At 54.6% G+C, this 21261-nt stretch overlaps 9 protein-coding genes across 9 annotated transcripts; 5 read left to right on the top strand and 4 right to left on the bottom strand.

Moving 5' to 3' along the window:
* Positions 1-561: 561 nt before the first annotated feature.
* AYL99_09891 (hypothetical protein) lies at positions 562-1452 on the top strand (the record flags this gene model as incomplete). The annotated part of the gene is made up of 1 exon (XM_018841397.1): positions 562-1452. One exon carries the CDS (start codon positions 562-564, stop codon positions 1450-1452), a length of 891 nt encoding a protein of 296 aa, XP_018689106.1.
* A 643-nt stretch (positions 1453-2095) lies between these two features.
* AYL99_09890 (hypothetical protein) lies at positions 2096-3889 on the top strand (the record flags this gene model as incomplete). Its single annotated transcript, XM_018841396.1, has 4 exons — positions 2096-2459; positions 2524-2846; positions 2946-3324; positions 3576-3889. The coding sequence occupies 4 exons, from the start codon at positions 2096-2098 to the stop codon at positions 3887-3889; spliced, it is 1380 nt and encodes a 459-aa protein (XP_018689105.1).
* A 299-nt stretch (positions 3890-4188) lies between these two features.
* On the bottom strand, positions 4189-6644 carry AYL99_09889 (hypothetical protein; the record flags this gene model as incomplete). The annotated part of the gene is made up of 6 exons (XM_018841395.1): positions 4189-4272; positions 4591-4889; positions 4952-5176; positions 5245-5401; positions 5473-6260; positions 6314-6644. The coding sequence occupies 6 exons, from the start codon at positions 6642-6644 to the stop codon at positions 4189-4191; spliced, it is 1884 nt and encodes a 627-aa protein (XP_018689104.1).
* A 718-nt stretch (positions 6645-7362) lies between these two features.
* AYL99_09888 (hypothetical protein) lies at positions 7363-8043 on the bottom strand (the record flags this gene model as incomplete). Its single annotated transcript, XM_018841394.1, has 1 exon — positions 7363-8043. The coding sequence occupies one exon, from the start codon at positions 8041-8043 to the stop codon at positions 7363-7365; it is 681 nt and encodes a 226-aa protein (XP_018689103.1).
* Positions 8044-8506: 463 nt separating this feature from the next.
* On the top strand, positions 8507-10548 carry AYL99_09887 (hypothetical protein; the record flags this gene model as incomplete). Its single annotated transcript, XM_018841393.1, has 2 exons — positions 8507-10357; positions 10438-10548. 2 exons carry the CDS (start codon positions 8507-8509, stop codon positions 10546-10548), a joined length of 1962 nt encoding a protein of 653 aa, XP_018689102.1.
* Positions 10549-11687: 1139 nt separating this feature from the next.
* AYL99_09886 (hypothetical protein) lies at positions 11688-13201 on the bottom strand (the record flags this gene model as incomplete). Its single annotated transcript, XM_018841392.1, has 6 exons — positions 11688-11788; positions 11956-12092; positions 12198-12222; positions 12302-12350; positions 12539-12783; positions 12892-13201. 6 exons carry the CDS (start codon positions 13199-13201, stop codon positions 11688-11690), a joined length of 867 nt encoding a protein of 288 aa, XP_018689101.1.
* A 1508-nt stretch (positions 13202-14709) lies between these two features.
* Positions 14710-16371, top strand: AYL99_09885 (hypothetical protein; the record flags this gene model as incomplete). The annotated part of the gene is made up of 4 exons (XM_018841391.1): positions 14710-15110; positions 15189-15403; positions 15470-15646; positions 15707-16371. 4 exons carry the CDS (start codon positions 14710-14712, stop codon positions 16369-16371), a joined length of 1458 nt encoding a protein of 485 aa, XP_018689100.1.
* A 163-nt stretch (positions 16372-16534) lies between these two features.
* AYL99_09884 (hypothetical protein) lies at positions 16535-18151 on the bottom strand (the record flags this gene model as incomplete). The annotated part of the gene is made up of 4 exons (XM_018841390.1): positions 16535-16938; positions 16990-17144; positions 17203-17810; positions 17861-18151. 4 exons carry the CDS (start codon positions 18149-18151, stop codon positions 16535-16537), a joined length of 1458 nt encoding a protein of 485 aa, XP_018689099.1.
* A 549-nt stretch (positions 18152-18700) lies between these two features.
* AYL99_09883 (hypothetical protein) lies at positions 18701-20605 on the top strand (the record flags this gene model as incomplete). The annotated part of the gene is made up of 1 exon (XM_018841389.1): positions 18701-20605. One exon carries the CDS (start codon positions 18701-18703, stop codon positions 20603-20605), a length of 1905 nt encoding a protein of 634 aa, XP_018689098.1.
* Between the last annotated feature and the right edge of the window lie 656 nt (positions 20606-21261).

Below are 21261 nucleotides of genomic sequence, written 5' to 3'. Positions count from 1 at the left end.
CCACCAGGCAATACTATTGTATTGGCAAGACTGACTTCACTTACTCATCAACAGAACGCGTCGTCAGGAGTTCCCCAGGTTCACTGCAGCCTTGTCACCATTCCTGATCATCTGGCGCATATTGAACTACAATACGACCACAACCGTGCAAGAGTTGAGGCGAGCAACCTCTCCTTTTGGGGGAAACTATGGTACGTCTTTTCCAGGAGCCTCCGCTCTGGAGTCACACGAGCCGAGAAACACAGCAAGAAACATACCGACGATAGGCTATGTCCATACATGCGAGGTACTCCAACGTCCATAGTTGTCTTGGAGAGAGTTGGAGATGTGGTAGCCTTATTTGCCGGACGACGACACAAGACAGATCAGGTCTGCCCGAATCGGACCCCTCCTTTCCTTTCCTTCCCCTCAGGGCAATGCATGCCAGGCTCCCTAATAACCTTCAGTATTCAACCGTTCCAACCTCGATAGCTGTTATTCACGATGCAGAGACGGCGAAATACCGTCCACCCTAGGTAGGAGCCTCACCCTGGTTCAAAATCCATTCGACGGGAAAACACCATGGCGTCGACCCCCCGACCCGCGTTCCAAGACGAACCCATTCCCCACTACCCCGACCTGCCGGGCAAAGTGGCCATCGTGACGGGGATCGGTCAGTACGGCGACCCCAAGGTGGAAGACAACTGGGGCAACGGCGCGGCAGCAGCACTCGGCCTCGCCCGCTCAGGCGTCAAAGTGTTCGGCTGCGACCTGGACCTGGCGGCGGCAGAGCGCACCAAGCAACGGATCCAGAAACACGTGCCGGACGCGGTGGTGGACGTGGTGGTGGCGGACGCGACGAAAGCTGCCTCTGCAGAAGCCTTCGTCGGCACGGTGATGCAGCGCCACGGCCGCATCGACATCCTGGTCAACAACGTGGGCGGGGCGCACCGGGGCGGGCCCGTTGAGATGCCCGAAGAGGTGTGGGATCAGGAGTTCAACGTGAACCTGAAGTCGGTGTACATGATGTGCCACTTCGTGCTGCCGGTGATGGAGCGCCAGGGGGCCGGGTCGGTCATCAACATCGGCAGCATCGCCGGCCTGCGCTACATTGGCAAGCCGCAGGTGGCGTACGCGGCCGCGAAGGCCGGCGTGCACATGTTCACGAAGCACACGGGCGTGTACTATGCGGACCGCGGCGTGCGGGTCAACGTGGTGGTGCCGGGGCTGATCTCGACGCCGCTGGTGGCGCGCATCGCCGACTACTACGGCGGCGACTACGAGGAGTTTGTGCGCACGCGCAACGCCCAGGTGCCCACGGGCGAGATGGGCAGCAGTGCCGACGTCGCCAACGCGGTGCTCTTCCTCGCCAGCAACATCGCGTCGAGACACATGACCGGCCAGGAACTCATCATCGATGGCGGCATGACCTCTAGCACGGGCAGTGTTAAGAGTGGGATGGCGGAGAAATAAGGAGAGAACCAGCAAGCTCAGGGAGGGAGGAAGGGCAGGAGGAAGAGGAAATGGAAGAGGAAGGACGGAGTGATAGAGAAATAGAGAGAGAGAGAGAGAGAGAGAGAGAGGTTCGGGTGAAGTGGCCAAAGAGCAGTGTGGGACAAAACTCTTGCTTATATAAATACATAGACAGCTAGGAGGTCGCCTGCTGTGCAGCACTCATACAGGGAGGCGAGCTATGATGGTATGAATACCTCGTCGTCGTTTCCAATCGACAGTCGCAGAGGACGACACTCGTCAACACAATGGTGCTCTTCAATGCACGCACTTCTAAAGGATCCTCACCTTTACGGTTTCTCCATCTATTGTTTTCTTTCAACGCCTTCCTCCCTGTATGGCTTTTCTTTCCGTACAGACTGGCGAGTCCTCGATCTGGCTTTGACTGCGTATCACGTATTCATTCATATCCACAGCGGACGTTGCAAGGCAATTTGTGAATGAGTGTCACTAGCGATTTATCACATGCTCTCGGACACAGAGTGGAAGGTTAGGCGAGCCCTTCCCGCCAGACCTTCCCTCTCTTCAGAGCGCGACAGAAGACCGAACTTCATCGGCCTTCGAATAGCTGCGTGCAAGCAGAGAACTGAATGCATCATGCTTCATGTCAGCTCCCTCACCCCATTGTTGCCATCAAACGTCCCCTCGAGGGAGTGTTCAACCTGTTAACAGCGTGACCCAGCCGCTCAGCCCACAAGAACGAGAAAATGCGACCCGTGTGTTCGCCGCAGTTGTTGACGTATGCGAACCTCTGCAAAACCAGGAGCCCTACAAACAGGTCACCCTGGTCCGACTGACTTACAGATACGCCCGTTCGGAAACGTCCAAGGACAGCTTTTTGCGATTGTTCTTCCAACATACGCAGATCCCGATCGAAGCATCCGAGCGATTCTCCCCTTCCCACTCTGACTATGGACCCCGACTGGTCGCGTTTGCAGACACCCTCGTCGAGAACTTCTTCCTTCCCTGTATGACAAAGTTGAACAGTCTCGAACTATTAACACCTCCTGACGCTCTTGTTGTGCGCGTTAGTGAAAGCCTCCGCGCGAAAACCCCCTCAACCTTCACCTGCGACCTCCTCCGACTTTCGAAGCCCACAATCCGTCACTGGAACCACCCAGCAGCTGGCCAGGTTAAGAAGAGATTGCCTTATACGTGATCGTTACCGCTGTGTCATATCACGCACGTTCGACTTTGACGAGGCAGTGAGGCGCGTCGCTCGGGACGGCAATGACAATGCACAAGATGATGAGGGAAATTTGCTACGGTCAGAGAGCGGCACATTTGCCCCGTTGGAAGTAGCGCATATTATCCCATATTCGTGGACGATTGTCTCAAGTGGGACGACGGAATTGGTATGTCGCCTGCCTTCCATCTAGTTCCGATGGAGGGTGTCGAGGGTTCTTGGTCAGTATCAAGTGGTTTATCATGGTCCGGCTGACCCTGCCTCGTAGGACGAATCCAAAAGACTCGCGCTTGCAATTCTGAACATGTTCGATGATGGTGTGGTGCACCTCATTGAAGGCACTGATATTGATCGCTCGCGCAACGCAGTCAGTTTGACTTTTGATTTGCACCGACTATTCAGTGGGTTTGAGGTCTTCTTTGAGCACGTGGGTAACGATCCTCATACGTACCGGATCGACTCCACCGACACGGGCATTTTGCGCCCAAGGCTCTTGCCCGTCGAGCGTCCTCTTTTCCCCGCAGACTCGCAAATGATCGACCCTCCTTCTCCACGATTGCTTGCCGTTCACTGCGCAATCGCGCACATACTTCATTCGAGTGCTGCCGGCCGCCATATTGACAGTATCTTTGAAGATCTTGACCAAGGTGAGATCCTGGCAGACGGAACGACCCCACTGGGGGTCTTCACAGCCTTGCGGATTCAAGGCTATTGGGACGGGCGACTTCGCGCTCACTGACCCATGCCAATGGGAGATACAAGGTAATCTTGCCCTCGCAATCGTCCATATCGTCAGAGATCCAGTTGAGGCGATTTGCATGGCGGATCCCACTGTGTCCGAGGTTTGCTGAATCCTTACTGATCCCCACACTCTGAACTTTCATGCTCCGCCAGACAGCCGATATGTTTGACGAGGTCCAACGGCAGCAGGCATTTGCGACGAAAAGAGGATACTCAATATTCAGTCTCTACGCCACCGGCCAGCACAGCAAACCTGGGCGCATAGGGGTTAAGAGATCGGCTGCGGATGAGCTTGTTAGGCAGTCAAAAATCTTCAAGTTAGACCCCCCGAAGCATTTCGGTGGTGGCGGTATAAAGGCCCTCAGGAACACAATCAAATATCCTCAAACTCGTGTTTACGATGCTACTAGCACTGCTCAGTTCTTCAAGCAAGGTCAGTTCGCCAGCATTGCACGAATTAGAGTAGGTTGAGGCGGAGGTCAAAGCAGCTGAATTCAGCGAGGATTAGGCTCAGATGTGGAGATTCCTTCATGGATTACTACCACTGAGTCGTGACGCGGTCATGTCAGAGCCGCAGGAAGTCCGCCGGAGTAGGGAAATGGTCCTTAATGCGGCCTGCTGGCATGAGACGCGGTTGGCGAGGGCCAAGGCAGTAGCCGCGAGGGCGGAGGCAGCGAAGATGAAGGCATCTTCCACATCAGGCGGAAGTGGACGACGTAGGACCTCCCGCCCGAATGAGGGGGGAATTCTACGGCTCACTAGGCTGATCCTCAGAATCTCTCGGGCGGCACGAGACCTAAGTCCAAGGACAAGTCCTTGTCCTCGGGCGACAGTTCAACGCTCAAGTGCTGGAACTGTGGCAAGTTCAGGCACGCAAAACGCGATTACATTAACGTCAACGTCAGGAAGAGGTCCACAGTCCCTTAGGCATCACCCAAAAAGACTAAGAATCCTGTCATTTCGTGACAGAAACTTGGACCTCCTAGCTTATATGCTTGTCAGAACCCAGTTCATGACATTTGGTGTAAAGTGGATTGTGGTCGGTGACCTTCTGCACCCGAGTGTATTTCATGTCGTACTACACACTTCGGAAACCTCCAATAATACCAAATCATTAAAAGAGACCTTGTCCCAACAGTCACCTATCTTCTCATGCCCGATTGTCACCTTACAACAAAAGCTCCGGTGAACCAGTAATACCCGTACTTCCCGTTACACTTCTCCACCAAAGCTGTGCGATCTCGCAGGTAGATCCTGTGGTGTTGACCATTCTGCAGCTCTACGGCCGTGAATGGGCAGTGCTCGTCGGCGTCGTTCGTGACATTCGACGGACCAGCCCACGCGTTGGCGTACTTCGACTCGAACAACACCTTAGAATTGTCTTGCCAGAACACCCGTATGTTGACTTGATGGTCCTGCCAAGCAATCGCCGCAATGGGAGTGGCGGCAAGGGCCCTCTGGCTAAACCCACCTATATGGATCAAACAATTCTCAGCACAGAGGGAATCACAACAACTCCTGGGCTCTGCTTACCAATAGACCAGCCCCCAACTTGCCAGCACAGCTCCCTGATATATGACTGCTCATCTTGGTAGTAGATACGGATATGTAGATTCCTGTGAACACTGTCGAGTGGGCCACTGAACCACCTCGTGGCAGCGATGCTTGAGCCCGGTCGAGCATTCCAAAGTGTTGCTCCTCGGCCCCAACCACTCTGACCGCAGTAGCAGTATTCCTGGATGGCCCAAGATGTGGCACCTAGTTTAATTGGTTAGACTTATCTGTGAAACCAGGGTTTGAGGAGAACCTGCCTTGAAAATAGACACGAATGGACGTATCGACAGGCCAATAAATGGCCGATATTTTCGATCCAGGCGCGACTCGGATGGATTGTCCGTTCAGGCTTCCGTGGAACCAGCCGTAGCCTGCTGAGTAGCAATACTCCTGGAGGATGTCTTGGGAGGAGAGATAATAGATACGAATCTGGGAAATTCTGTGTAAGCCATCTGTGGCAGGTAGTTCGCGGGGTCCGTCAAGAAGACCGGGAACCTCACCTTTTGCCCATTGTCCCAGCTGATCACGGATAAAGGGGTTCCCATCTTGGTCGTAAACAGGACACTCCGGGCATCTCCACCACTCCAGACTCCATCGTCGTGTCTGGACTCGCGGACTCCTCCTCGGCCGTCTTGAAAGTACACACGCATGTGCCATGCAGACCATGCGGTGGCAGCGATTGAATGGCCGGAAAGGATGCTTTGGTTCTGCAGATTGCGTGCCTTTTCCGCAGCAACCCCTTCAGTAGCGACCTTCTCGGCAGCGACCTTCTCGGCAGCAAGCCTTTCGGCAGCGACTTTCTCGGCAGCGACCTTCTCGGCAGCGATCTTCTCAGCAGCAAGCTTCTCGGCAGCGACCTTCTCGGCAGCGATCTTCTCAGCAGCAAGCTTCTCGGCAGCAAGCTTCTCAGTCTGTCTCTTTTGTTCAGCAGCCGCCGCAGCCCGCCTCTTCTCCTCTTCCATCTCCTTATTCACTCGGTCCATCTCCTCTTGCAGCTTCTTCATTACCATCGGGTCCTCAACGGACAAGACCTCGGCGGCGGCACCGTTGGTGCCATGAACGACCGTGATAAATCGGGTGCCGGCCTCGAAGTCGACGGTGACCGACAAGGCTGGAGGAACACTGCTGAGAAGTTCGTCCCCATCCTTGTATCGCTCGTTGACAGCCACTTCGAAGATCCGGCTCGGCTGGATGTTGTACGTCGCGATCTCCGTCGCCTCGGTTGTCGTGAGAGGATGGAAAACGGCAGATGACGAGGCCTTGAGACCGAGACCGAAAACGCCACTATCTTTTTCCTGTTAGGGGAGGCAATGAGACGGGGTGTACAGCGATCGGCCGTACCTAGGAAGCTGGGATCGATGGAAATCGAGAAGCATCCGGGCTCGGGGACACCTTCGATCTTCTGAATGGCTGCTTGTTGTCCATCACTCTTCAGAAGGAGTGCTGCTCCAATGCCCACCTCTGAAATCACTTCTCGAGGGGAAGAACTGGCGGGCTTGGCCCAGACATAGAACTTGTCGTTGATGACGATGTCGCAGGACGATCCTGGATTCACCATAGAGCTCACCAGCACATTTTTGGCCGATTCCAAGATGTAAACCTCCTCAGAGCACACAGTGTACGTCTGGGACTTCGGCGACTGGTTCTTGATGCGTATCGTATAGGAACCCATGGTTCAATAGCTGACGGTCGGCTTGTTGTGTTTATTTCCTCTCCCGACGGTAAAAGCTCAGGGTTCGAGCGAAACGTGGGTTTTGTTGATCTCTCTTCGGGGTTTTCTCAGGCAGCCTTGTTCTGAGAAAGGGGAACAATGAAACTTATGCCGTCCTCCACGTGTGATCGGCGATCGTTTGCATTTGAAGACAGGGGTGACCGCTCTAGGTGTGCTGGATGTCAGTTTGTGGACAGTCCAGCAAAGAGGTCGAGCCATTGTTCTTGGTAGATAATGAGCGAGGAGGCTTGTTTCGTGTTGGCTCTCTAGTGAGGTACAATAGGTCACCCGCCGGCTAGTTCGGTTGGGCATATGAGGGTGTGTAACACAGCATGCTGCAACTGGCTTCTTCGGTCGCACATTTCGAGGTGGCTCGAGCGGGCATCATTTTAAGAGGCTAGTGAAGCTGGCAGTCCGCCTCATGATATTCCAATTTCAACGTCTTGCAGGTTCGGCTTCCTCTCGGAAAACACACTTTTGAACTGATTGGGTTTCAGGAGTTGCCTCGTAACTAACGACCGAATTCCTATATACTTTTCTTCTCATACCAGTGACACTTTCCCCCCAAACGAGTGGAAAAGGAATCGCACCAGCAGATTCCAACCCTGCCACCTTCACACATATTGAGGTACTCCAGGTCCTATGACCGAGCGATCCGAGCCTTCCAGATCAAAACTACTTAGTAGTTGTAACGCACTTTGAAGCTGGTAGGGGCGCCGTCATCGGTCACCGTAATCTTCGGCTGATCAGGCTGCAGGTTCACCTCTTGCTTGAGAGAATAGGAATCCGCATTGACCACCGTGTTCGTGGCGGTAGTGCTGTGGCGCGCGATGTAGATGGATTCAATGGGAGTGATGTCGAATGTCTGGCCCGGGTGTAGCCCGAAAACCGTAACTGGGACGTAGTTGCCGTCTATTTTCCTAGCCAAACCCACCGCGTACTGGTTCTTATGCTTGAGGGCGCTGCTGGCAATGATGGAGAATGTTCCGGGCGGGGATAACCTGCTGTCTGCTGTCTTGAAATCGACACCGCCGCCGGTACGTGGTTTGGCTTCCAGTTCAGTGCCGTCGCCGGCTCGCCCTCCCAGATTGACGGGAAGTGCCTTTGTCAGTGAGATATTGGCACCCGCGGTCAAATCTGTGTTGATCTGGCTGGCATTGCCGAGAAAGCCGAACACCGTCGAGGAGATATTGAAAGTGACCGGCTCACCATCGTTGAGAAGACGGGACTGGTAGAAGACAACGGGCAGGCCAACACCACCCTGAGTGGCGTGTGTTCCATGGGGGAAGCCGAAGGCGATGTAGCGGAACGCCTGGTTGGCGTCACCAGTGTTGTTCTGAATGGTGATGGTGTAGTCCATCTTTGCGCTGTAGCAGCAAGGGCTAATAGAACACGTCCAGGTAAAGAGAATTGCAATGGTGATGGAGGTGATAGAGCTGGAGAGGGAAAAGGCATGGAGGAAGAGGAAACATTAGATGCTACACACTGCTGTATAAATACTTCTTCATGCCGGGCCTGCTTCCTTCACACAGTGTTAAGTCAAGAATAGCAACTCATGAATTCATACCACGAGCACAATGGCCCGGAAGGAAACTAGCAATCAAAAGCAACCAGCGTTTGCCACGTATCTGCTGCTGCATACCCTAGTGGCATGTGGATGCACGTTCTGAGGCTGCTGCTGCCACGCCCTGCCCTCATATTAGCCCCTGCCTCCATCCGCCACGTAGGATTACGTGATTGACAGTAGTTGTGCCCGATGGGAAGGCCTCCCTCTTCCACATCCCCCTTGGCCAAATCCCGATCACAGGCATTGCAAATTCATCATGGCGGACAGGAAATGCACCGTGGTTATCAAAAACGACGACGCCGACCCGAACGAGCGACATAAGTACTTTGCGTATTTTGTCGAGCAGGACGTCGCTGGCGGGTCGCTCACCCAGACACTGCAGCCCGTTTTCTTTTCAACAGAAGGTCTCGAGTCTGGTGATCAAGCCGACTTCAAAGTCTCCTCGCAGCTCTATGCCGTCATTGCCAAACGCAAGGGATTTCACGCAGGACGTTCGATTGGGAACAAAGAAGAGATCTCCCTGATAAAGGCTGAGAAGGTCGATATCGGCCGTAGAGGTGATGATGGCACCGCTCTAGTTGTCAAGTGGGACAACAACCGGGCTCGACCGGTGTTCGACGGGAGCCGCAAGGAGATGTCTGCCACGAGCGGCCGTTTCAGCATATTGTGCGACGCATCCATCCCACACAGCAACGCATTCGTGGTCGGGCTGGCTCGCAGGATTGGTACCGATATGCTGCGCCCTGTTGCCATTGTGCCCTGCGTGTCCAGCAAAGACTACCTGTTCAGCCCCAGGGAAAAGATCTACATTGAGCGATGCAAATCTGCGAATGAACCCATTGAGAATGGGATCATTATGTCCGCCAGTACAAGGGACTTCGGCATGAGAGTCTGTTTGCCGCTACGATTTGATGGAGAGGACATTAGCGTGAGCGAAAAGCTAGGACGCTTCTATGTCGACAACTTGCCTGGCCAAGCTACGTACGTGGCGGCTGAAGAGTCCGAATATGACGAGGGGCCTGTGCCAGCCCGGCGCCGCACACCACCAGCGCCTCCGCCGCCCCATCCGGCCTCAACATCTGGAAATCCCTACTCGACCTCGACGCCGCGACCCTCAAATCAGGACAGGAGCCGATTACATTCAGACCCGCCGGCCAGAGAGCCGAATCGCGAAGAGCACGGCTCCGCCAGAACGTGTTCGCATCCACCAAATGCCGTGCCCAGTGAACATCCCACTGATCATAGCCGCCCGTCTGCTCCAGAGTCCAGCTCTGGTGGTGGACGGGCCTCTGATAAGGCTCACCAATCCTCGCCGGACCCGAACCAGCAGGCCCCTAGCTTCGCTCACGAACCCCCCCGCAACAGCGCCACTACAGGGCAAGCTTCCTGCGAAGCTAGACCTGAGACGCGAAACCAGGGTGGAGAGACTCCGGAGCTCAGTGGCCCGGACGACAAAACAGACGACGAATCAGACGACGAGGCGCTGCTGTCGTTCGACCGGCTCCGCAACTTCCACACAGTGTTCGTCGTTGACGACACCGGCTCAATGCTTCTGCCTGCCTGTGGCGACTACACCGGCAAGCGGCAGGTGCCGCCTGGCTTTAAGGGGCGAACGCGCTGGGCCATGGTGCTCGACGCGCTGCAGTACATCGCCGACATCGCTGCGAAGCACGACGAGTCCGGCATCGACGTGTATTTCCTGGTCCAGTCCTGGCTCCAGCGCCAGGGCATTAGGTCCGGCAGTGTTGTTCGTGACTTGCTGGAGAGGAGAGGGGGGAGCCTCAGGTACGGCAGCGGGCCCACCAAGTTCGAGCCGGCCCTGCGGCCCATCCTGGAGGGCCATTTGGAAGACTATCGCGAATCGAAGAAGCCTGGGTCTGAGACCGCAATGCCCAGGCCGCTAGACCTGATCGTGCTGACGGACGGGGTTGCGAAGGACAAGAAGCAGACCGAATCCCTGATCGTGAAGACGGCGCAGGACTTGACCAGACTGAGGGCTGTACCGCGCCAGATTGGAATCCAGTTTGTGCAGGTCGGAGAGGACAGGAATGCCAAGGAGTTTTTAAAACACCTCGATGACGGCATAAAGTCACAGGGTGTGCGTGATGTGAGTCGCAACCTTTATGTTACCCGCACTCCGCTCTCCGTGTCCTGTGCTGACGAGCTCTTGTCCCATCTTCCTTCCAGATTGTTGACACGAAACGTTACGATAACCAGGAGGGTGGGTTGCCTCTTAAGGAGCAGCTCGCCAAGATTTTACTCGGGGCAATGGACGATGACATTGATGAGGAAGAGTAGTAGTAAAGGTTGCATCCTGCAAGCCCTTGCTTGGCACTCCCGCTGTAACAACCGTACGATCTACATGCGGCTCTCACGGTGGCACATGAGAAGAATCACGTGACAAAGTAAGTAACACCGGGTGGGTATCAATGATGATTGTAATAAAGGCTGAGGCTTTCTTTCGAGGCCTCCCGACTCTCTATCTATACCCGCTGTTCGATCGTCAGGTATCCTTCTATTCGTCATCCTCAGATCTCTTAATCTCCTTGAAATCGGATGTGAAGATCGAACAAACTGGAAGCTATGGCAGATGGCAGCCCGAGTCCGTGATCAGCATAGAACACAGGTTCCTAAGCTCCTTAACAAAGTAAAAGGAGGCAGGAGCATCGCATGCTTAGAGACAGCTTTTGTAGCGCGCTCTTGGATGTTCTTCCGTTCGGACGGCTGCAGGTCTGGCCGCCCGTTATGTGGCCTTGGCATGCCTCTCCGGGCCGCCACTGATACCGAAGGTCTCTGTATCTGTCCAGATACTCTATCCTCCATGTGGCAATTATCGTGTTCGAGAGTGCGATTACCGAATTGGCCTCTGCGGATTAGCATCAGAGGCAGCACCGTCCCTCCCTCCGCCTCCCCCGGGGGGTCCCTCGACGCTCTCCCGTGGTCGGCTGTGCGTCCCTCAGTTTCCAACCACGTGCACCATTAAAGCGGTTTCGCTCCGACTCCTGAACGAAAATGGTGATGGAAGAAGGACAGTTTAGGGCATATGTAATGTATATATATATATAACTATTCATATATGCATGTGTTTCTCAAACACCCGTTGTTCGTCAGTAATGTATTTCGACTACAATACTACACTACTTAGGTCCTCGACTCTCTGTCCCATCTCCCGGCCCGAGATAGTCAAGACGATGACAGTGTCGATCTCGGGTAATTGTGTATTGTGTCTTTCTGCGACGTCATCCCTCCCTTTGCCATTGACAAGAACAAATGGATCCCCATACATACATAGATGGAACTCATTACACCTATTGCAGTCCACTACTCCTGCTCTGCACTGCTGACTTCTTGAAGACCAGACCAGACCAGGCTGTTCACCACGACACCATCCACATAGATATCCTAGATGAGCTCTCGGCAGGCAGACGGACCGTGGACTACATCTTCGCACCAGTCGTCCCCAGAAACGCATCGTGAAGACTGGGAATGCCCAGGCCGACTCCGGCCGTGGCGCCCGCGTCGACGGGCAGGATGACACCTGGAAAGGTAGGTAAGGAAGGGGATCCGTCAGCATGGATCTGTCGCTGGCCTCAATCCAATTCAATCCAAGCCAAGCCATCATGGAATAGTGACGATGAAGATTCAATATTTCCTTTCCTTTTCGCCAGCAGGGATGAAGGCACGAGAAAGAAAGAAATAACTTACCCGTGATCCACCGCGCACAGTCTGACGCCAGGAACCGCACCGCGGCGCCGATGTCCCATCCGCTGCCCTCGGTGCGGAGAATACTTCGAGAGGCGCGGGCCTGGCGCTCGGCGTCGGACATGCCGCCCTCAACGCCACTGTATGTGTTTCAAGATGTTAGATATTTCTGGGTTGGAGTTGGAGAGGGAGGGGAGAGGGAGAGGGAGACCTGCCGTCTCCTTAGGGGGGATGAGTTGACTTACTACATCATGGGAGTGTAGACCATTCCTGGAGTTTCCGTCAGTGGATCAGATCGAAAGAAACCAAGCTTATGACTCCCAGAGGGATGCTGGATAGATCAACTCACCTGGACAGACGCAGTTGACTCTGATGCGGTCCTTGCCGTGGTGTGTTGCCTGGAGAATGGTGTCGATATCAGCATCAGTATCGCCCAGTCAGTCAATCAGGTCAATCAGTCAATCTCTGTCCCTCTCCCTCTTTGTCCCCACAGGCCGCGTCCGAACCAGAACACCAACTCGCGAAATCGATGTCATGATCAACATTCTGGGGTGAGGGGTTTTTTTTTTTCAATCTTGGCACCTACCATCGCACGAGTCAAGTTGACCACCGACCCCTTGGATGTGGGATAGAAGATGGCCGGGTGGCCGCCGCGCAGGCCGGCCACGCTGGCGAGGTTGACGATGGCCCCCGCGCACTGGCCTGGGTTCTTGATCATGGCCGGAATGGCGTATTTGGCCATCATGACCATGCTGCCGACGTTCACTTCCATCGCCTTGTAAAAGGCCGTCATGTCGACTTCGGTCGAGGTGCCCTTGGGGCCGGAGATGCCTGTGTACATAAAAGGAGGAGTCAAAAACAACATGTCCCAAGAGCAGGAAATGCTACATCCACCACCCAAAGAGAGTCATCTCCACTCCGTGAGTGTCCAGGACCTACCGACGTTGTTCACCAGAATGTCCAACCGGCCGTACTTCTCCACCGCCAGGGCCACCACCTTCCGACAGTCGTCCTCCTTGGTCACGTCGGCGACCACAGCGACCCCGGCGCCGTGCACGGCGGATTCGATCATCTCGACGGTGCGCTGTGCCAGAGCGAGCTTCAAGTCCACACACACCACCGAGCACCCGTCCTGGGCGAGCAGGAGCGCGGCGGCGCGGCCGTTGCCGATCCCGTCCCCGAGAGCTCCCGCGCCGGTGACGATGGCGACTTTGCGGTGCAGGAATCGCTCGGGCGGTGGGTGAGACATGTTGCTAGAATGAATACCGTGGATGGAGGAAGGGTGGGCAGAATCTAAAGCATATCAAGGATCGAGGTATTCAGGGTTCCAACGAAATGGATAGACCACAGCCTGTGACTTTTGCACAGCTTGGCGAGGGAGAAATAAGTCTCGGCTCTCGTACAGATCGCGCACCTTTCGTGTCGAAGACAAGTCAAATCTCTCTCTCTCTCTCTCTCCGAGAGTTTTCCTAGGGAAATGTTTGACCTGGGCTCGAACGAGGGTCAGTCCCATAGCCGGGATCCGGCAATACATCATATTGTTGGAGACAAAGCGGGAAAATCCCTGCGGGGTCTGGGGTTCCTTTACCAAGGTAGAACTAACTATACCTCCGGGTCATCTGGTCCTATTGGGTGAGCAAAGGCCGCTTTAGCCGAGTGAACTTGGGGCACAGCCTTGTACAGACAGTATCTCCGACGTGCCAGGTTCTGCACCACCGACGAGGGACGTTGTATTTGGCTCGCTGGCAAGAGTATGTAGGCTCATGGGCCGTTCCGTCTCGCGGAAGTCGAGGTCGAGAAGCAGCCGCAGCACCACCACCAAGTCGGCTGAAGACATGCTGCTTGATCCCGGGGGTGGTAGATTAGATTCACCCACCCTGCAAGCGACAAGACTGTGATGGCAATTGCATCCGAGACAGTCACTATATTGAGCTGAATAATACATTGCGGATTAGCTAGCCATGACAGTTCAGGCACGTGCCGCTCTGTAGAAATCTACACATCTGCGGGAAAATATAATGATGCTGAAGGCTTAACGGAACCGATCGATAGAGAGTCAGGTTGACTGATGATGGGCTCTATATACATATTGGGGGGTGTGAGCTGAGTTGTGCTACCTCACCAGAACCGACAACACGGGGTTCGGTAATATACATACTCTATGTGTGGAAGCACAGCCAGCCAGTCAGTCGTCAGTTGGTTAGATTGTGGTGTGTCGTAGCACCTCCCTCCATCGCACCGTCGCCCATCCAAGGGCCACCAGGTTTTCAATAGGCCCAAAGAAAAGTATGTATTGCATTGCCACTATTTTGGGATGATCTTATACCATCCACCGACTCAAGCTCGTCATTCCAGGGTTGCAGGGGATCACTTATTCCCTCTGCCCAACCAGAGGACATCTCCACCCCCGACGACGCTTCTCTCCGCTCAACACACAGGGAAGGAAGGAGACGCACGCACGCACGCACGCCCTTATCAGGACAACGATGGTGACATGTCACACATGTATGTATGTAAGTGGTGTAGATGTTGTCAACAGGGTTGCATATTCCATCATTGCTCGATCGCCACCCTGGTGTCCCGCCTTTTTATCCATCCATTTCCGTATTCTTCATATACCTGTTGCACCGTACCACCCTGCCCTCCCCGGGTGCCCCCAATGTGGACTTCGACGGTTCCTTTTGCGATCAGGAAGGAAAGACAGAGACCAAGACAAAGTCGAAGAAGTCACACTCCTTACTGCCTGCATTTGAAGATATGGCATTGTCACGGGTCAAGACCACCATCTGGGGCGTGCCCAGCGTCGAACGCAGCCTCCTGATCAAACTCGACTTCACGTTGTTGATCTACTTCTCGCTGATCTGGTTCCTCTTCGGCATCAACCGCGCCAGCTACAGCACGGCCTACATCAGTGGCATGGGTGAGGCCCTGCACTTCCACGGCAAGGACTACAATTACATGAACACCATCTTCATCGTCACCTATGCCGTGTTCCAGATGCCCGCGACCTCGCTGCTGACCGTGGTGCGGCCCCGCTACATCTTTGTCGCCGCCAACACCCTGTGGTCCGTCCTCACGCTGGTCACCTTCCGCGTCGACCGCGTGTGGCAGGTCTTTGTGCTCAACGCCTTCGAGGGCGCCTTGTCCGCCATCTGCTAGTAAGTGGACCACCCGCTAAGCCCTTCCCCTTGTTGCGGTTTAGTTGACATGGGACCCTGCTGACGCGGCTCCGAAAGTGTTGGGGCACACTTCATATACGCGTCGTGGTACCGGCAATCCGAGCTGGGCAAGAGGGCCGCCGTCTTTTGCGGCTTCGGCAACATCGGTAACATGGCGGGAGGCTGGATCCAGGCAGGTCTCCTGGGCTCGCTGTCGGGAAAGGGGGGCTTGCCGGCTTGGAGATTGATCTTTATCGTGGTCGCCGTCACAACGATCCCCGTCGCAATTTTCGGTAAGTGAGAGAGGGCTGTATCGGCTGGGAAGACAAGGGTCAGGGCTGATACCTGTGGATGTCCAGGCTGGTTCTTCATCCCCGACATGCCGTCCCATCGAGCAGCTTGGTTCTTGACCAAGGCGGAGCGAGAGCACGCTGCCAGCCGCCTGGGAGTGTCACGAAAGCATACCTGGGATCTGAGCGTGTTCCAACGGGTGCTTCTCAGCTGGCAGTTCTATCTGCTCCCCACAATCTTTATGCGTACGTCAGAAAAACTCTCGCTCGGAGTTGAGAAAACACTGACCTGAATCATCCGTCCAGTCTACTCCCTTTGCGTCCAGATGCTGCTGAACAACGTGATGCAACTGTGGATGAAGTCGCGCGGGTACACGCTCATACAGCAGAACAACTACCCGACCGGCGTGTATGCGACGGGCATCGTGGCCACCTTCATCTACGCCTGGGTCTCCGACCGGCTGCGTTCTCGCTGGCAAGCCTCGTTGTGCATCGGCTTCACATTCGTCATCGGCAGCGCGATCCTCGTCTCCCGGCCATCCACCGCCGGGTACTTCTTCGCCTTCTATCTGCTCGGCACGGGCTATGCACCGCAGGCATTGTGGTATTCGTGGATGGCCGACCTCACGGCCCACGACGTGCAGCTGCGTGCCATCACCACGGGCTTCATGAATTCCTTCGACTTTGCCTTTGTCAGCTGGTGGCCACTCATCTTCTACCCTGTCACCGACGCCCCGGATTATCACAAGGGGTACGTGGCCAGTCTCGTCACCGGCGCCTGCACGATCCCGCTGGTGCTGATCATCGCCTGGTTGGAGAAGAGAGGTCGGGCTAGGGGCGTGATAGGCAGGATTCAAGGTACAACAGAAGACGATGATGATGGCAGCGTCGTTGAAACCACGGAGGAGCAAGTCGACACCTTGACCAAGGCGATAGCGCCGATCGGCCCAGCAGCAAACGTGCCAGTATAGCGGCCTGACTATACCGGGAATATTGATCTGGACCCTCTCGCGACGAACGAAAGATCCCTGCCCCGAGCCACGCTGGAGGCCGCCTTCCGCAGGAGAGAGGTCCCGACACGGAAACAGGGTACCTCGATAAGGCATCATAACTTTGGTAGCGTAGACTTGATGCTCAATGTACCTGATTCATCTCAGCATCGAGCTGTTGCCGATCCAGAACGGTCACCGTCTTCGGAGTTCCATAGAATGAAGGCGAATAGAGGAGGCTCCAGCAAAGCCGTCTGGTATCCAGAGTTCCGAGCCAGATACTAGGTACTAACGCGACGGTGGTTTTGCCAGGCAGGCTGCCGTTGGGACAAAGCAAGCCGAGTTGCTCAATAACAACACCATTTGAAGACACAAGGGACGCCAGTATGACGCTCTGTGATGGGACGGCGCAGTCGTTTACCTCAGAGAAGGACACACACACAAAGTCGTCAAGATGCTTTGCCACAGTCACAGTCCACTCCGCCGTTCTTCCCGACGCTGCAGGCTCTAGGAACGGTAGGACCGAGGAGAGCGAAGGAAAGAGTGGAGCTGCGGGAGTACGTTAGTAGCTTCGAACAAAGATACTGTGTCAAGACTTACCATTATTTTCTTCGAGGATGACAGAAAGCCTGATAAGGGAAAGTTCCGTTGTAAGCAGCTGACGAGGGATACGTGCACGTAGCACGTCGCGTGCCTTTTCTGCCGTAGTGTTCAAGAGCGTCGCGAAGTGATTTAATAACCGAGCGGATTGTGCCCTGAGAATGATTAGTATTTTGCTCGTCGGCGCGCCGTCGGGAAAAGAAAAGAATTCACAGATCTAAAACCGTCTCCCGAACATGTTTGCGCTGAACATCCACTGCCACCCTCAACGTCCGTAGTAGAAGTCGGCAGGGGCGCTCCGGCGTGAAAGTGTAGGACCAGCTAAAGTCGTACAAAGCAATGTCGTGTAGACAGTCTGGGAGTCCAAAGCAATCATTTTTGATGTCGTCGTGAGAGATACCAAGCGCATGTAACGCCGTCACCATTCTCAGCCGACCCTTCAACACGCTGAGATACCAACTTGCTTCAACATCCGACAAGTCCATGTCGGCGAGTGCAAGTTGCAGTATTGTGAGATGTGGTCGGAAATCTTCAGGGACACTTGCAGATTGCAGCCGGCGGTTTTCAATTCCAGGCTGGAGAAGGTCCATCACAACCCCTTGACGGCGAGTCCGACCAGATCCCCAAGGTATGTCGATGATACCATGATAGCCCGGGAACAAATGTCGCTGTGATTCTGGGCAAAATCGGCGTATCTGCTCGTAAGCTTTCGCCTCCTGGATGAATGGGCTGTAGTCATTCTTGACTTGCTGGAGGCTTGGCTGTGGGTAATGAAGCCGTGCCAACAGACTTCTTGCTTCGTCATCCGTAAAAGGTCGGAACTGGGAAGATAGTTAAAGAGAGAAAAGATATCTTCTTACAGGCAACGAACCAATTTGACGGCATATTGACCGAGGGGCCCTTCAGCAAGCCATACTTGAGCGGGCACCTCAGGCGGAGGCAGATGGAGAGCTCGAATAAAGCGCAGCCCAGTGGTAGGGAATCGTAGCGATGTTTGCTCCAGATTAGATGTCCATCTTCTGTCCACCCCGACAATGGCCTCTGTGTCGGCGAAGTATTCCTGTTCCCATGACTGCTGGTGGTGATGCGCTGGAAGTCTTTTGGCAGGTTCATAGGACGCAGAAAGCGTCAATTTTCTCTTTTGTTGGAACGGAACCTCCATCAGAGAAGTGTTTGAAGAACAAACAGGAGGAGAAACGAACAAACGCGTGGGATGATGAACTGAAATAACACGACTCAACGACAACAAGACAAGCGCATAAACATTCCATATGGTGCGCCGTACTCTTCGGATGTCATACTCGGGGGGAGCACTAACGAAAATTGCGCAGATCACTCCGGTAAACCAACCATAAATTCTTCCGATATCTTGGCGTTTTTGCAGGTTGTCAACCTCATCTTCAATCTTTCGAGGTTGATGCCTTGCACGCAGCCTCTTGTGCCTTGTCATTTCACCCTCACATTCTCCGTCGGCTTCGCAAGATCCTGGAAAGCCAGGCTGAAGCGAGCAGTGTGCATGGGTCGTTGATGTTGATATCCCAACTCCTGGCCCTCCGAGCTCCGAGTGCCAGGAACTGTCCCCAGGTACATTGGTCGTAAACGCAATGTCATTCATTCTTCCGCTATCGCTATTTTACGATTCCGTCCACACGACGGATCGACAGCTCCCCTCCTTTCGACTCTTCTGAGGGCGTCGATACCTCTCGAGCAAATGGCTCCTCCACAGGGGCAGGCCTCATATAAGAAACAGCCCGGGATCCTGTCAATCTCCAAGGACAGGAAGTCGGTGTCATGGACTCCAGCTCAGCCGCCAGACGCGGCTCCGACCTTGGTGCTCTCTGCGGCCAACATCACCAACCTCCAACAGACCCCTGAGACGAACCCCAAGGTGATGCTGAAGATATTCGCACAGGATCCCGGACAGTCGGAACCAGTCGCCCATGTCTTCACGTTCACGTCTTCCAAAGATCCACGGGGCGAGGCCAACGGTATCAAGGAAGCTCTGGCAAACGTCATTCAGGCGCAAAAGGCGGCGCAAAATGTGGCCGCAACCTCCTCGTCAGGCCAGTCCGCCGCCATGACAATGGCTAATGCTATTTCCGGCGCTGGTCGAACCAGCAATATTTGGGAAGATGACGAACGACTCAAGTCCGACGCCAAGCTGCAGCACTCCCTGATGCAAGAAGACCCAGCGTTGCAAAAGACTTTCAAGGAAGCGCTCAGTCTCAAGCCCGACTCCATATCTGAGGCACAGTTCAGAGCCCAGTTCTGGTCCTCCCGGGTACATCTCCTTCGGGCCCACGCGCTCTCCAAGAGCCAAGGAAGAGGCAGCTACAACGTCTTGGCCGGGATCAAAAAAGATGACGGTGGCCGGATGAGTCTGAGGCAAGACCAGATCCGCGCCATTTTCGAACAATACCCCGTCATGCGCATCGTTTACGACGAACTGGTGCCGCGCAAAATTCCCGACGACAAAGATTTCTGGTCGAGATTTTTCCAAAGCCAGCTGCTCATGAAACTGCGTGGGCTCAAATTCGATCCCATGCGGGAATCCCGAGATCAATACATCGATGTCGACCACTACCTGTTCCACCCCCTGGTCACAGGTCTGCGGCCTACTGCCACAGAAATGCACATTCCCAAGTTTATCGATCTGGAGGGAAACGTTGAGAATCACTTCGGCTATGGCAATCGGCCGGACAGCGAGCTGCGGCCTACGACGCTAGACAAGGCGCCTATCATTCGCAAGCTCAACGCGATCAGCGAGAAACTGATGGCGGCTGTCAAGCCCTCTGATGTCGATGCATCGGCGCCGATTGGGATGACCGAGGCCGCCTACGAGCAGCTGAAGCTTCACGACTTGGAAGGTACCCCGGAACCGCATCACATCATCCTCAATATCCGCGACCAAAGTCGCTTTTTCTCCGACAGCCAGTCCGCTCAAGCGGGTGCGAACGCTGTAGCCGACAGCAACCCCTTCCGAAACCTCGATCCCGCCAAGGCGATCAAAGACGTGCATGCTGATCTTTCCGCACATTTCGCTCAGCCGGGCGTCGGCGTCATTCCGATCGGTGACTTCGAAGAGGACGACGACGAAGAGATGGAGGACGAGTCTTCACCGGGAGTGGAGAGTGGTTCCTCGATTGCCATGAAACATGTCCTCTCCCTGATCCGAGCCCACCGGGACCAGACATCACCGATTCCAGAGGCCTCTGGACTCAGCACGGCGATCTACGACCGACTCAGCCTCACACACGCCACCACGGTGGAGTTCCTCCGGCAGTTCTGGAACGCGTTCCTGTCCGGCGACCCGTCGCGCGCGAACGAAGTGGCCAGCCTCGTCGAGAGCCTCCACCGGGCGCAGGAGCGGATCAACGCCATCGCCGACAACGCGGAAAAGGAAAGACAGGACATCATCCGGGCAAAGGAGAAGGAGGTGAACGAACGAAATGATGGCAGAGCAGGAAAACGACTCAAATTTCACCCCAATTCCGTCAAGGGTGGACGACACGTCGTCAGGCAGTTGCTCGGCCCCATCACGAAGAGTCTGGATGTGGCGATGAGGATGTACAAGCAGGCCTTGGAGGACCAGGCCAAGAATTCTGGCGAGGGATGAATCCCCTTCCAGCGCGAGAACTGCACCTTTTTTCTAAGTGACAAGCGGGATCCAATCTCCATCTGAAAGGTCGGTCCCAGTCTTCGAGAACTTTGGAGGCTTTTTTTTGGACGTATGCCGTTCTGCCTTCCGAAGACCGAGTGGACACGGGGCGAATTGTACTAGGAAGAGAACCTAGCCACTGTCACGACCAATGCAACCGACTGGCCGCACGACGAGCTCGATCAGGCCTTGCAGGGTCTGGTAAGGCAAGCAGGTTAGATCCTCACTGAAAAGACCGACCTGGCATGCATACATACATACAGCCCAGATGAACGATAATCTCTCAAGCGTCTCTCGTCGGAGCTCGACCCGACACCTTCTCGGAAAACAATTCGCCTATGCATGCAACAAGAAGTATTCTACAACAAAACAAACTCCGGACGTATCTAGAACTGTACTACTTTATGAACTCCGACACGGACCGCAGGCAGGCAGGCAGGCAGGGGTTTATTTTTGGGGAGATTTGGGTGAGATAGATTATGTATTTCTTCTTCTTCTTCTTCTTCTTCTTCTTCTTCTTCTTCTTCTTCTTCTTCTTCTTCTTCTTCTTCTTCTTCTTCTTCTTCTTCTTCTTCTTCTTCTTCTTCTTCTTCTTCTTCTTCTTCTTCTTCTTC

The sequence above is a fragment of the Fonsecaea erecta genome, assembly GCF_001651985.1.
Source record: "Fonsecaea erecta strain CBS 125763 chromosome Unknown Scaff10, whole genome shotgun sequence".
NCBI classification, from domain to species: Eukaryota; Fungi; Ascomycota; class Eurotiomycetes; order Chaetothyriales; family Herpotrichiellaceae; genus Fonsecaea; species Fonsecaea erecta.
Note: the sequence above shows the minus strand (reverse complement) of the source record. Positions and strands in the feature narration are given on the sequence as shown.